This window comes from Nicotiana tabacum, chromosome 8 (assembly GCF_000715075.1).
Source record: "Nicotiana tabacum cultivar K326 chromosome 8, ASM71507v2, whole genome shotgun sequence".
In the NCBI taxonomy this organism is placed as follows: domain Eukaryota; kingdom Viridiplantae; phylum Streptophyta; class Magnoliopsida; order Solanales; family Solanaceae; genus Nicotiana; species Nicotiana tabacum.
Genome location: NC_134087.1, coordinates 10,040,421 through 10,054,527, shown reverse-complemented (window position 1 = coordinate 10,054,527; position 14,107 = coordinate 10,040,421). Strand labels below are relative to the sequence as shown.

Below are 14,107 nucleotides of genomic sequence, written 5' to 3'. Positions count from 1 at the left end.
GAACCACGGAACTCGGGAATGCCTAATACCTTATCCCGGATTACTAGAATTCCTTATCCGGATTTTTGGTTTGCGGACTGTTAAACAGAGTCATTCTTTTCCTCGATTCGGGATTAAACCGGTGACTTGGGACACCCTAAATCTCCCAAGTGGCGACTCTGAAATAAATAAACAAATCCCATTTCGATTGTCCTTTAATTGGAAAAAATTCATTCACCCCTTGCGGGGGCGGAAAAAGGAGGTGTGACAATCCTAATAGTATTCCAGCATCTTTATATAGGAATTAAACTATATCTTGCTAGCATATTGTTACACTCATGGTTCTAGCAAGATATATAGTGCACCAATTGTAATTGACACAAGAATAAATCATGTACGCTATGATTACTCTAATCCACATAAGGATTTGCTGAAGCTTTATTTAATAAATTTCTTGGAAACCTTAATATGCTTCAGAATAGTTTAAATCCTTCAATAATTTTTATATACGCATATCAAATTCATGAGGTATTGCCAAACTAAAATATGAAAGCAACTGTATCAATCACAAAGAAACATGTTTCCATATAATCAATGCTAGGACATTTACGTAAAATCTTGTGCCACTCTATTGGCTTTATACTCTCAGGTGTTGGGACTATCAGTAAAAAACGTCACGTTTTTCAAGCGAAGTCAATCTTGATTGCGTATTTTTCATTGACCAATCATTTATCTATCCAAATTCCTTGATAGATTTGAGCTCAAGCTCCTCGTCAATATTAAAAATATTGACCGCTACATTATATCAACAATATCATCGATGATCATTTTACATCGGTTCCATCATCACACAATAAAGACATAACTTATCAAGATCTCATTATTTTCAGGTACCTGAGCATCTCCCATGAGGTCTTATAAAGTGTTATATCATGGTGCTCTTATAAAGCATTTGCCTCCTTATTGTGACCATCTTAAACATTTGCTCATATCCTTTTTCAAGGAGTTTTATCTTTGAAATCGATTAGTCTATTACGCTTCATGCATGTCATAAGCTCTGTCCATCATGGACTTTATTTTATTTGGAGCATTAACAACTGAAATATGACATTTAGCTTTGGGTCAGCAAATGCGCGTGGCAATATTTTGGAAATATATTATCACTTGACTTCAAGTTCACATTTTCTTGTACGAGGATCTAGATGTATTCATAATAATTCATTCCATGTTTTACTTTTTCAACTGTCCATTTTATCCCCCTAATATTGGGATCACCAACACATTTTCCAACCTTCTTTGGGAACCCATCTTTGTGCATTGTGGCGGCATAATTAAATCATATAACATGTCTATATTTCTAGATGGAAATTGTTTGGTCCTTGACCCTGAACCAATTGTAACAGGGAGAATTTTTCATAACGTGTTGGCTAGATGCGTACAAGTGATGTTGTATATTAAATAATACACCTCATACCAAATTTTTATTTGGGAGTTTTGTTCTCATAAGCAATGGTTTAGCTATAATTTGAGGCATACAATTTCTGCTAAACCAACTTGGATTTAAACCAAAATAATTAAGATAAATCATCATAATTTACATTCTGGAATTATGCTCTAATAATTTGAGCAAGAAACCTTGCAAAAGTCTTGCAAGTTGATCGCACATGAGACCATACAATAGATGCATCTATTACAATCATATAATAGTAAATGGTTTATATGTAAGGTGACTGGGCCCACACACACACATATATATCACCTTTTACTCGTTCCAGAACTTAAGGAATTCAATCCCAACCTTAACTGATATATCATGAGAGTAAGCAGCACAAGAGAATTTTTGAAGAATATGTATTTCTTCAATATATGCTAATGTAAATTCTCAAGTAATTTTTGCATCATAATTGAACCGGGATGGCCAATCGGTCATGCCAACTAATCTTGTTTCAGTAAAACTATAGTTTACTTGTGGCATGTGATTCCATCATCATGTTTATACATGTGTAATACAAATAGAAGAAAATCGGGTAAAGTTTTATATTTACCCGGTATAATTATAGTAATATGAAGATATTCAATCTTCCTTTCAATTATAGTTTCAATATGCCAACCACTTTGGCTAATATAGTTGAAACTCAAAAAGTTTCTTTTGGGATTTACTACAATATCAATGTCATTAACAATTTTATTAACTCGGGTAGAAACAAATTAGTTCTTCCGGAGCTCTTAATTGATTTTGTACTACAAGATCTTTTGTCACACCATTCATATGGTAATTGTCTCCTTCACGGAAAAAATCGTATCATAATAAATTGTCATGGTCAAAGTCATCATAACCAACATCATTTATTGCTTTAAGTTTGCCTTTAATAACTTTTTATAAGGCATGTCAAAATTTTTTTGGCGTACCACATGTACGCGACTAATGACATATTCATGTAATCACATTGTAATATTCATTATCTTTATTTCTCTCAAACCTCCTTTAGAGACGAGTTGTAGTATTTATCCAACCATGCATAAGCACATTCTTATGCATAATTTTTATCACATATATATTTCAACATTTACTTTTAGGAATGAGCCTGCATTTACATTGCTTATCATAAGTCACATTTTCAACGAATGGACTATAATCATGTGAACGTGTCTCGTATTAACAGACCACATTGATACATATTCCTTCACATTTGAAGGAACATTTTGAGAATCCTTATTGTTCTCCTTTTTACAATTACCATAATGATGACTATTATTATTTGATCTTTTGCACGCCCACGTTCATTGATCAACCACTTGTCTTTATTTAGACTTATTATGCACCGTTATCACATTCACTTTAAGAATGGAGCAAATCAAATGGGACAAACTTCATGCTTTTTTCATGAAAAATACATTATTTTTCTCTAGTTATCATTATATCATCAATGGTGCATTGAGACTCAAACCCAATGTCTTACCCATATAAAGGCATGTTAGGCCATAATGAGTTGGGACTCAAATCTAACTCGTATCATCATAGAACACCAAGACTTAAACCCGATGTATTACCCTTATACAATGGCATAATAAGTCTAAGTGGACTTACCCCTGAGCCTTTCATGATATACTATTTTATAATAATCAGTTATTTTTGCCCCAACTTTAATGAAAATTCACATTGATCTTTTTCACGAACAACCACATGATCAAATATAAAGGGAATAAAACGATCTTAGTTATACAAAATTTATTTTGACCACAACATAAATTTAAATTCTTATTATTTTTTTAAGATTAATTAGAAACCTTCTCAATAGTTAACATTTCCATAATCTTGGCTTGCAAACTGTCTGAGCAGCACATATGAGAGATGATGTTAAGGCATCGTAATATGCTCTTGTTTGTCACGCTAAAGCAGGTACTCCATATGTATACATCTGCACAAATGAAACTAAATTGTTCAGTAACACAAATTAAACCAAGTCTTAAATATTAACATAAGTTAGTTGCAGAATTCATGGCAACTGAAAATGATACTTCCTGTATAACAGAAGCAAACACAACATTAATATGGCAACGAAATGCCCAGATTTTCACAGACTCAACCAAATTGATTCGAGGTTGTAGCTCCCATGGAAGGCTTTCATCACTTATGGAAAATATAAGAAGAATATAACAATTCGTGACGATAATATGTTAAGAAACTTCACTCAAAATAATAATATAAAACAAGAAAATAGACAAGAATGTAGGGAGCAAGGGAAGAGAGATTCTTATTTCTTCCATGTATTCAAGTGTTAACAATATCACTTCATCCTCTATTTATAGTATTACATAGAGGTATACAAAAGAATGTCATAAACAAGACATTAAATACTTGACATCATGGAGGAAGATCATGGGGAAGTTATGGGGTATTAGAGTTACAACCATAATGGTAAGAAGTAGCGGGATGTTAACGGAGAAGAGCAGTGGGTGTTATTTATTTAGGAATTACTAGTCTTAGGATACGCGCGTTGCGCGTGTTTCTTATCTTAATAAATTATTTTTTTGTGAGACAATTACATATATATAAGCTGATGAATATATATTTGAATTATAAAATGAAATGTAAGCTTCTAAAATTGATGAATATTGATCCTATATAGCTAACTCAATAAAGAAAAAAACTTTATTCATAGAAGTTCTCAATCATTATTCAATATATTCACCTTAAAATTTGTTCTAATTTTATAATTTTATCAGTTGAATTTCACAAGTTATTGTGCTTCTTTTTAATTCAATAAAGCGCATAACTCTTGAAGATTTAAAAAGTTTTCTAAAAATATTTTTCATAAGTTATTCTCAAGTTCATTCATGTAAGAAGAAAAAGACATGATTAATTAGTTGTACTTTTATTATGTTTCTTTAAAGATATTCAAATAACATAAATTAAAAAATTGAATCTTATGTCTTCTTTGTATTCCTTTGGAGGTTTCAATGTTACCCAAGAAGTGAGGTTCTAATTGATAAGATAAGAAGAAAAAAGAATTTATGAGTTACATAACTTTGTCAAAATATGTGGGCAAAAAAAAAAAAAGCATTACTAAACATGAAATAGATGAAAAAAAACATAAAATTTAGTAGGACGAACAAATTATAGTGAAAAGTTATTGAATCCATTAATTGTGCATGTACATATTAATTTAGATATACTTTTTATATATATCATCCATTTTGAAGATCTAAGCACTTGTACTTTCTACATAGTTTCAAGTAAAAAAGATTTAATAAGTAAAATTTTATTTAATTTGAAGTCCTAAATACTAATAAAATATTTAAATTATATGCTATTCAATATAAAATTTATCTATATAGGTAAAATGTCAACTAACATTTTTTTTAATAGAGATTTTGTGTTTTTATAATATAGATTTAGGCTTGTACGGTTTAGTATAATTAAATATACTATCAAATAATTATTTTAGGTACTTAATTGAACATGGGTTAATTAATTGTATGATTAAAATAAGAATTTTTAATGTATATTTATTAATTATAAAAGAAAGATTTCGTGTCAATCAGTATAAAATATATACAAGAAAAATAAATTATTACAATATCTTCTTAACATACAAAGATGATGAATTTAGTTGAATTAGTTATATAATATTTGTAATTATAATATCTTGTGAAATAAGATAATAAATATATCATATTGTTGTATCTCGCCTAACATCTCTTTGGAATACAAGTAATACAAATTTCGACTATCAATTAGACCAATGACAGTATTATACAAAATATTATAAACCTTAACTACTGGATATAAATAATTTACCTGATTGTTTATCCGGTAAATGCGTCGCTACATCCCAAACATATATCTCTTGAAATTCTAATTTACTAAATAATACAATTTTTCATAAAACTCCAGTCACCTAATTAGGCCAGTCTTGAGGAAGCTGTTCTTTAAACAAATTTTCCCGCATCTTCATCCAATGATATTAATTGAATAGTTATTATTTTTCTTAAAATTTAAGAGCTTGAAAAGTTAAATAATAACTTAAATTTTTGAAAAGGGTATATAGTGCATTCCTAAGATCACTTTACAAGGAAATAATAACATTTTTTATTAACTATCAAATAATGAATACAAAAAATAATTAAGCTTTCAACTTAATGGCAACTTTTTCACAATTAATTTATCATCAAGATTCTAACACAAATATTTTATGTAGAAAAATGAAGGTAAGCTACTTTTTATAACAAAAGAGATTATAAATTTAAAAACTTGCTCAACATAAAAAAATGTAATATATGGTAGAGAATTATATATTTAAATATTAATTTTTCTAATTCAGAGGAAGGTTTTAGTAAACAATATTTATTATGATTATATATTATAAGTAAGTATAATCAGTTTTTTATTTCCATGAAGAATAAAAAAATAGAATCTAATTTAATTTGTCAAGATTCTAAAATAAATCTTTTATGTAGGAAATAAATTCAAGCTATTTTTTTATATAACAAAGAGATTAAAAGTTTAAAACATGTTTTTTTTTTTTGTCTCGGATCGAGTCTTTTCCCTCCTTGATATCTATATATATTTTTTACATGGTGATAAAGTTCGTTTTTATTAACCAAGGTACATAATATTCGTTCATATAGATTCTAGACTCATAACCTTTTAAACTTTGTATCAAAATTAAAAAACAAACAAAAGCAATTATCTTGTCTTCTAAGATATGGCAAATAGAATATGGTTATATCCCATTGACAAATAGAATATGGTAGTTGGATTTATTTTTGTTAGACAGTTAAATCAACGTATAATGGTTGGTTTTAAATTTTTAAAAATTTAGTTAATTTAAAGGTCCTAATTCATAGGGAGATAATTAAATGACATTTTTTTAATCTAATGTGAGCTCTAATTAAAAGAGTAAAAAAGACAAACACATTTCGATAAGGGCCTTCGTGCTTTTAGTATAGTATAAATATAAATTTTTAAGAGATTTACATACAGTAAACTCTTAATATCTTTAAAGGTTTTGAACTTTTTACATAATTTAAATAAGAAAAAAATTAATAACTAAAATTTTAATTAATTTTAAACTCATAAACATAGATTTGTATAAAGTAAACTTTTAACAGTTTTAAAGTTCTAAATGGTAGGACTTTCTGCATAATTCAAATAAGAAAGATTTTTAATGCGTAAAATTTTAATTCATTTAAACTGTTTAATATTAAAAAATAATTAACTGACTATTCAGTAAATTATTACTTATAGTACTTGACTACATTCCCAGGATGTCAGATTTTCTTTATTTATAAATGATACAAAAAGCCGTTAGTTTAAGTTCCAATCTTCTATTCTAGGTAATATTAATTCATTGGCAGTAGTATTTTATTGGTAATATAAAATTAAATAAATATATAATAGGTAATGTATTTCTTGTTAATGAAATGATAGGGGAAAAAGCGTGGTAAAAGTATATTAAGTTAGTGGGCTTTTTTAAAGTGATTGATATAAGCTAAAAGTTTAATTGATTTTAAAATTCTAAATATTAGGATTTTCTACCTAGTTTAAATAAGGAAGGATTTAATACATAAAATATAGTAATTAATTTTCAAGTCCTAAATATTAGAAAAATGATTTAAATGACTATTTTGTCTAGTGCAAAACTAATTCTTAAAGGGTAAAAAAGCTGAACGATATTTTGATAAGGGTCTTCGTACTTTTAATATAGTATAAATATAAATATATATAGATATAGATGGACATCCATCGTAATATAATGTTTGATGACAACTTTAAATTTTTAAAATATTATAAAGTATTTCGGAACAGATTAAAAGGAAAATTACGCTTATATAAAATAGAACAAGCAGTAAGAAAAAGAGGAGTTTCAACATGGTTACCGACTGGTAGGGTGAATTCATTTCTGTAATTCCAATAGAGGGGTGAATCTGAATTCTACTCGCAAGTCAAACAGGATAAAGAGCAGTGTCTCATTTTCCCTTGCTCTTTCCTAGCGTTGACACTCTTCTCCTACTTCACAGAGCTGCGCCGCTTCCTTCATCCTCAAACCCTCCTCTTTCCGACGTCGTTTTCGCCTCTCTTTGTACCCAAGGTCAGTCTAAAATTGTTACCCCTATCTCTTTTTGCGATTAGATTGAATTTAAGTTTAAATTTGATGTTGATGGGTGTTGTGTTACATTGTATTAAGCCTTATTTTATGTCCCATTATAGCTATTCTTATTGAGTATACCAAAGTGCATATTTTTCGTTCTTGTCACGATTTTTTTAAGTCTCATACCTATTTTAGATGGGCAAAAGTTTAAACCTGATGATTTAGCACTTTCTTGAAACTACTTTTCGGGCATTATTACAATTTTGATTATTGCAGCTAGCAGCTTCTGTTTTTCATGTGTGTATGCGAGTTCTACTGTAATTGAGTAATTCAGAAATTTGGTAGTGTTAAAATAGATGGAAAGCAGATCCGGATGATAATCTTGATGCGTCTACCATAGGAAAAAAAGGGTGCAAAACTTTCGTATTCTTGAATTGATTGATCAATGAAATCAAGAAGAAAAAAAAAAATAGATGATAATTGGCTGCTTGCACAAGCTGATCTTTGTTGAACTTGATCAATTGTTGGCCTTGTTTTGCTGTTAAACAGTTCCCTGGCTATTGGGAGGGAACATATTTAGCTGTTGTTTGAGGTGTTTGCTGCTATGGCTGGTAAAGATTCAAATAGTAAGTAATTCTCATTAGTTGACTGCTTTTTATGCAAATTTCCTGTTCTCATTCTTCAGAATTTTCAGTCGGCACTTTGTAATATATCCGTCTTGCCCTTTGTTTAGAGGGAAAAAAGAAAGAAGTCAAGAAAGAGACAGGTCTTGGTCTCTCTTCCAAAAAAGATGAGAATTTTGGGGAGTGGTATTCTGAGGTAAGATAGGAATATTCAGCTATTAGAGATGCTAAATGTGATATTCATGGGTGCTTATGAGGTTATTTTGCTTTGTGAAAAAAAGAGTTGGAATATGAGTTTCCAGATACTTTTAGCAATCCATTTTTTTCAAAAGTTACATCCCCCCAACCCCAACCCCCCACCCCCAAAACCAACCTTACTATAAGTGGATAGCTCAATCTCACATACGTCTTCAATAGATACTTACTTTGGTATTTGTCATGCTCATTTGCATGATGCTTTTGTTAAGATTTCTGCTCTTTCTATGTACTTAATGTCTTATTGCATTTGTAAGTTCCTTTATATAAGTTATAACATATCATGATTTCGACTTCTCCTAACTAATAAATGTAGGTTGTTGTCAGTGGTGAAATGATTGAGTACTATGACATTTCTGGCTGTTATATCTTACGGCCATGGGCAATGTCCATTTGGGAGATATTGCAAGTAAGTATGTTCCTCAAAGTGATTGTTGGTGCCAGCCTTATTCTGGATTGATTTCTTTTTTTTTTATGTCAGCTATACTAACAATTGTTTTGAAAAGGAGATGTTATCTACGTGACTGGCGTCTTATTCTTGGACCAATTTCAGATCATTTCTTACCCTCCTTTTTTGTTATATTTACAATGCATTCTTAATTCTTTGTTTCCAGACCTTTTTTGATGCTGAAATTAAGAAGATGAAGATAAAGAACTCCTACTTCCCTCTTTTTGTGTCTCCTGGTGTTCTACAAAAGGAAAAGGACCACATAGAGGGATTTGCTCCTGAGGTGAGGCTTGGCTCTTGTTGGCAAACTCAAGTTTGTTTTCTTCCAGTCTGTGAAGCACTGGGAATGCTTGTTGTTTCTTTTATACCTCAGTGTTTATTTTGCATTTCTTGTCCTTTCGTTTTCTTACATCTTGATTTGTGTAATTGGCTTATATCTTCCATATATGTATATAAGTTGTAGCTGCTGCTCCTATTCTTCTTTCAACAAGGGATAATAGTAAAAAGTGAAGGGAGTTTCCATTTTTTCTTTTCTTTTCTCCTTCAAACGCATCGTATAGTTAGAAAGCTATCACAAGTTTGTGCGATATATAATTCCTAGATGTAAGACACTTCCTTCAGTCGTGTTGTTAATTTCAATTACGGCAACTTCAATCATGGTCTTCAGTTAGTAGCATCCTCTTAAGCAGTCTAAAATTATTTGTTCATCAACTTTATGCTATAACCGATTATCATCATTCTACAGGTTGCTTGGGTTACAAAATCTGGAGAGTCTGATCTAGAAGTGCCCATTGCAATTCGACCAACGAGTGAAACAGTGATGTATCCTTATTTCTCTAAGTGGATAAGGGGACATCGTGACTTGCCCTTGAGACTTAACCAGTGGTGCAACGTTGTGCGATGGGAGTTTAGCAACCCAACCCCTTTTATCAGGTTCACTTTCCGAGTTTATTTCTCACCTATCTCTCATCAGAAAGTTGATGAGCTGACTGCAACCATTTGTTTTGCATCTTTTCTAAGCTAAAAAGAATTCGACATTATATCTTTGTGGGGAGGATGGACCTAGTTGTTATCTCCTTTATGCTGCTACTCCTCGTGTCGACCATTTATTCATTCTCTTTTTTCTTGAGATCTTCAAGCTGTGTGTAACACTTTTACATATGTCCTTACTCAGGAGCCGTGAGTTTCTCTGGCAAGAAGGACACACTGCTTTTGCAACTAAGGAGGAGGCAGATGCAGAGGTATCGGTTATATGTTAGAGTATGCAATTGAGTCATTTAACTTTTCAGACAAAACTGAACCAATTCTTAAGCTTCATTAAAAATGCTATACATAGTACATACTACGTAGCTCGAAAGCAGTGGATGTTAACTGAAAGTAATTTGTAAATTTATTTCTGTTTATTCTTGCTCGTCCGTTGTCCTATGCTTCCATTTGTTAAATGATGCAAAATTAATTCTGGAGCTGTTTGCATCAACAATGAGGCTTATGGGCGTCATGTTTGGATATAGTGTCGATTGAGGCTTCATCTATTATTTCCAGTTAATACTAATCATTAAAAATTGGTATTTGCACATTCTCTTTGGGATGGTGTGGAGAAGTATGAGACATATTGTTTTTTTAAGCTGAAGCAGCACCACCAGATACTTCACTTCTAGGACAAGCAAATCCTATTTTAGTGAACAATTAATCCGAGTTACATGGACCAACCTGCTGTCCTATCTTGACATGGGATGACCTCTGCGAATCTCGTGACATGAGATGATGCCGGTGCCCGCTACCTGTCTTGAAATGAAGATGATAATGATGTTGAAGCAAGGGTGTAAACTTTTTGCTCTTGTTTCGGTTTCAAATGATGGTTATACATTTCCCTTTTCATTCAGGTATTGAATTGGAGGAACAATTATACTGGAAGGAAGAGTAGACCCCTTTTAACTTTTTGAGAAGATGGAAACTATGTTGGGATAATCCAAAAGGGAAATGTGAGCAGACAAGTTGTGGAGAAAACAGATTTACCTTATGTGTGATATGGAAATTTGTTCCCATGTATATAAATCTTCACTGTAGAATTAGGGACGAATATCACGACATGCAAATAAGCCATTTTCATGTTTCTGTATGGCCACTCTGTCTGTCGAAATTGGGGCTGTTGTAGGATTTGTCTCATGGCCAAAATTGGGCTTGTGGGAAATTTTTGACTGCTGTTGTGCAAAATTGGTCTTGTAGCTGAAACTTTGGGAAATGTGAGTTCAACCATTAGAGAAACATGCCTTTTTGTTGGTGCATAGTTGTACAGTTTTTTAGCTTCCAGGATTGTTCTCCTTATTAAGCATGGCATACCTTTGAAGCTTGGTGGTGCTACTACAGCAATTGAAGAATACTTGGAGATTGTTATCACCTATCATGTTCCCAACATCAATGAGAAGTGTTAATTGTTCTCTTTGACTTATGCATCCTTCTTGGTGATTTTCTTTTCTTGTCTAAGCAAGTTTCATTGTATTAAAGAGCTTCTCAGAGAATTAGTTGCTTGAAACTGAGGTGCCTTGATTTATCCTAGAAAAGTATCAATAATTTGATGTGTCTGCTTCTATCTTTACTAATTTTTAATAAATGTTGATGTTCTGTCAATCTTTTCAGGTTCTTGATATCTTGGAGTTGTATAGACGTATATATGAAGAATTCTTAGCTGTTCCAGTGAGTAAGGGAAAGAAAAGTGAGCTTGAGAAGTTTGCTGGTGGACTCTATACGACTACAGTAGAAGTATACAAGTTACTTCTTTCAGAGACGTTATTTTGGCAATTCCTTTTATTGCTGGTGAACTTGTTCTTATTTATCATTCTTTTACATGGTTCACGGTTTTGTTTCCTAGGCTTTTATCCCTAATACTGGCCGTGGTATCCAAGGTGCAACTTCACACTGTTTAGGCCAGAATTTTGCAAAAATGTTTGAGATAAACTTTGAAAACGAGAAGGGAGAGAAGGCTATGGTCTGGCAGAATTCATGGGCCTATACTACCAGAACGGTGGGTATTCCATGCCATTGAAAAATTCTGTATTGTGCAGTTGGTAATTCAGATGTCAATCTGACTCTCCCTTCTTTTATCTGATATACAGATTGGGGTGATGATCATGGTTCATGGAGATGATAAAGGCCTGGTCTTACCTCCTAAAGTTGCAGCAACACAAGTAATTGTTATTCCTGTGCCATACAAGGATGCTAATACTCAAGGGATCTTTGACGCCTGTGCTGCCACTGTCAAAAACTTGAACGAATCAGGTATTCGTGCTGAGGCAGACTACAGAGACAACTACTCACCTGGCTGGAAATATTCTCACTGGGAAATGAAAGGGGTTCCTCTTAGGATTGAAATAGGACCAAAAGATCTTGCAAATAATCAGGTATGGATGATATTTTGCTCTCCGCTGTGTCAGTTGTTCATGAAAGGAAAAAGTAGAAATGTTGTGTGCTACTGGTGTTAATTGCTTGTTTTCTGAAAGCAGCCAAGTAAAATGCGGTTTTTATTTTATTGGTTTTTTATCCAAAGCTCTGAAATAACTTTCCCAGGTACGAGCTGTTCGACGTGACAATGGAGCCAAAACTGATATTCCTGTGGCCAATTTAGCCGAACAAGTAAAAGATGTGCTCGCCTCTATCCAACAAAATCTATTTGATGTTGCAAAACAAAAGCGGGATGCTTGTGTTCAGGTTGTCAAGACCTGGGATGAATTTGCTGAAGCACTAAGCCAAAAGAAATTGATCTTGGCTCCTTGGTGTGATGAGGAGGTAAAATCATATCAAACTTGTTGCATATGAGATGAATCTTTTAATTTCTTCTTCAACGTCGGGCCGGGAAAACAGAGGGAGTTTCACATGGTTTGTCTCTGCATCAGAAGTTTGATCTGGAACTGCGATATATTGGTCCGGGAAATCAGTAGATAATTGGTCATGATCGAACTCCATTGAACCTCTAGATAGATTATATCAAATTAAATCTAGAAATAACTTGAGATTCATGATCCCTATCTAAAAGATTGTTATAAACAGACTTAGTACCAATGCTTTACTGGTCAGATCTGATCACTAGTTTTCCTTGCAGATGGTCTCACGGGTTTAAAACTCATTAAGCTCTAACTAGAGTTACACCTTAACCATCTTCAAGAAACTCACTTCCATTTTCCAGAAAAATTAATGAAGCATAGATGCTCCTATGTCTAGTTTGGACAAATCACGTGCTCACTTTTATGAAAAAGGAAAAGATTGTATCCTTGTTGCAGTTAGTGTTTTCCCTGAGCTAGTGAATAGACTATTTTGGGTACACTGTTAAAACTGCCACCTCCTTTTCCCAGCCAAAAAATGATGAAAATGTGGAAGAACTTTAAACTAAGAAATCCTTCTATAGCACTTTGTTTCATGGTGCGTGCAGCTTCTCCCTCTCTTGTGATAATAATATTAATTTGCATAGTGAGTCTGTTATTCCCGACGCACATTCATCTGAAATTGAGGTGATCAATTTGTTTCCAGCTAGTTCATCATTTCTTGTTCGCATTCGTTTCACATGAACTCTGCTATTTTCTAATAGGATGTCGAGAAAGACGTGAAGGCACGGACAAAAGGGGAGATGGGTGCAGCGAAGACTCTCTGTTCACCATTTGACCAGCCTGAGCTGCCTGAAGGTACTATTTGTCCTTGCAGTATGTATAACTATTGCCTAAAACACAGCGAAGTTAAAATAAGCGTTGCCGACTGTAGACTTGTCAATTTTACTGCTGTTTTGGTGGTACTGCTTATTGAAAATTGAATTTTACCATAATCTGATATTATCATTTTCTCCTGCTACCTCGTAGGTACATTGTGCTTTGCCTCGGGTAAACCTGCTAAGAAATGGACATACTGGGGCCGCAGCTATTGATGATTCATATTGATCTCTATTCCATTTTTCTGAGTTCGGGCGATTTTTAGAAATTGTATTCCAGAATTGCTAATTGCAACCGTTAGTTTCTTTCTTAACATGTTTTGTGCTGGATAGTTCACTTTGTCTTTTGTTTCCCCCTTTTTCCAATCTTAAAATTGAACTAGTATTAGTACCCGCACGATGCGCGGATAATTAAAAAGAACGATCTACACCATAAAATTTAATATGTTAGTGCTAATACCATCTTTACAACCAAACATTAAAAACATTTTAAGACTCCAGTAAAACTTTCATT

At 32.5% G+C, this 14,107-nt stretch overlaps 1 protein-coding gene across 2 annotated transcripts; it reads left to right on the top strand.

Moving 5' to 3' along the window:
- Nucleotides 1-7,325: 7,325 nt before the first annotated feature.
- LOC107829030 (proline--tRNA ligase, cytoplasmic) lies at nucleotides 7,326-13,930 on the top strand. Of its 2 annotated transcripts, XM_016656441.2 has the most exons (13): nucleotides 7,327-7,574; nucleotides 8,124-8,200; nucleotides 8,308-8,393; nucleotides 8,769-8,861; nucleotides 9,067-9,183; nucleotides 9,646-9,833; nucleotides 10,075-10,141; nucleotides 11,538-11,660; nucleotides 11,770-11,922; nucleotides 12,014-12,298; nucleotides 12,465-12,683; nucleotides 13,480-13,573; nucleotides 13,745-13,930. In XM_016656441.2, exons 2-13 carry the CDS (start codon nucleotides 8,179-8,181, stop codon nucleotides 13,807-13,809), a joined length of 1,512 nt encoding a protein of 503 aa, XP_016511927.1. In that variant the 5' UTR covers nucleotides 7,327-7,574; nucleotides 8,124-8,178; the 3' UTR covers nucleotides 13,810-13,930. The 2 variants fall into 2 exon arrangements, with proteins under 2 accessions (XP_075075071.1, XP_016511927.1); XM_075218970.1 differs by lacking the exon at nucleotides 8,308-8,393 and having other exon boundaries at nucleotides 7,326-7,574.
- Nucleotides 13,931-14,107: the final 177 nt, after the last annotated feature.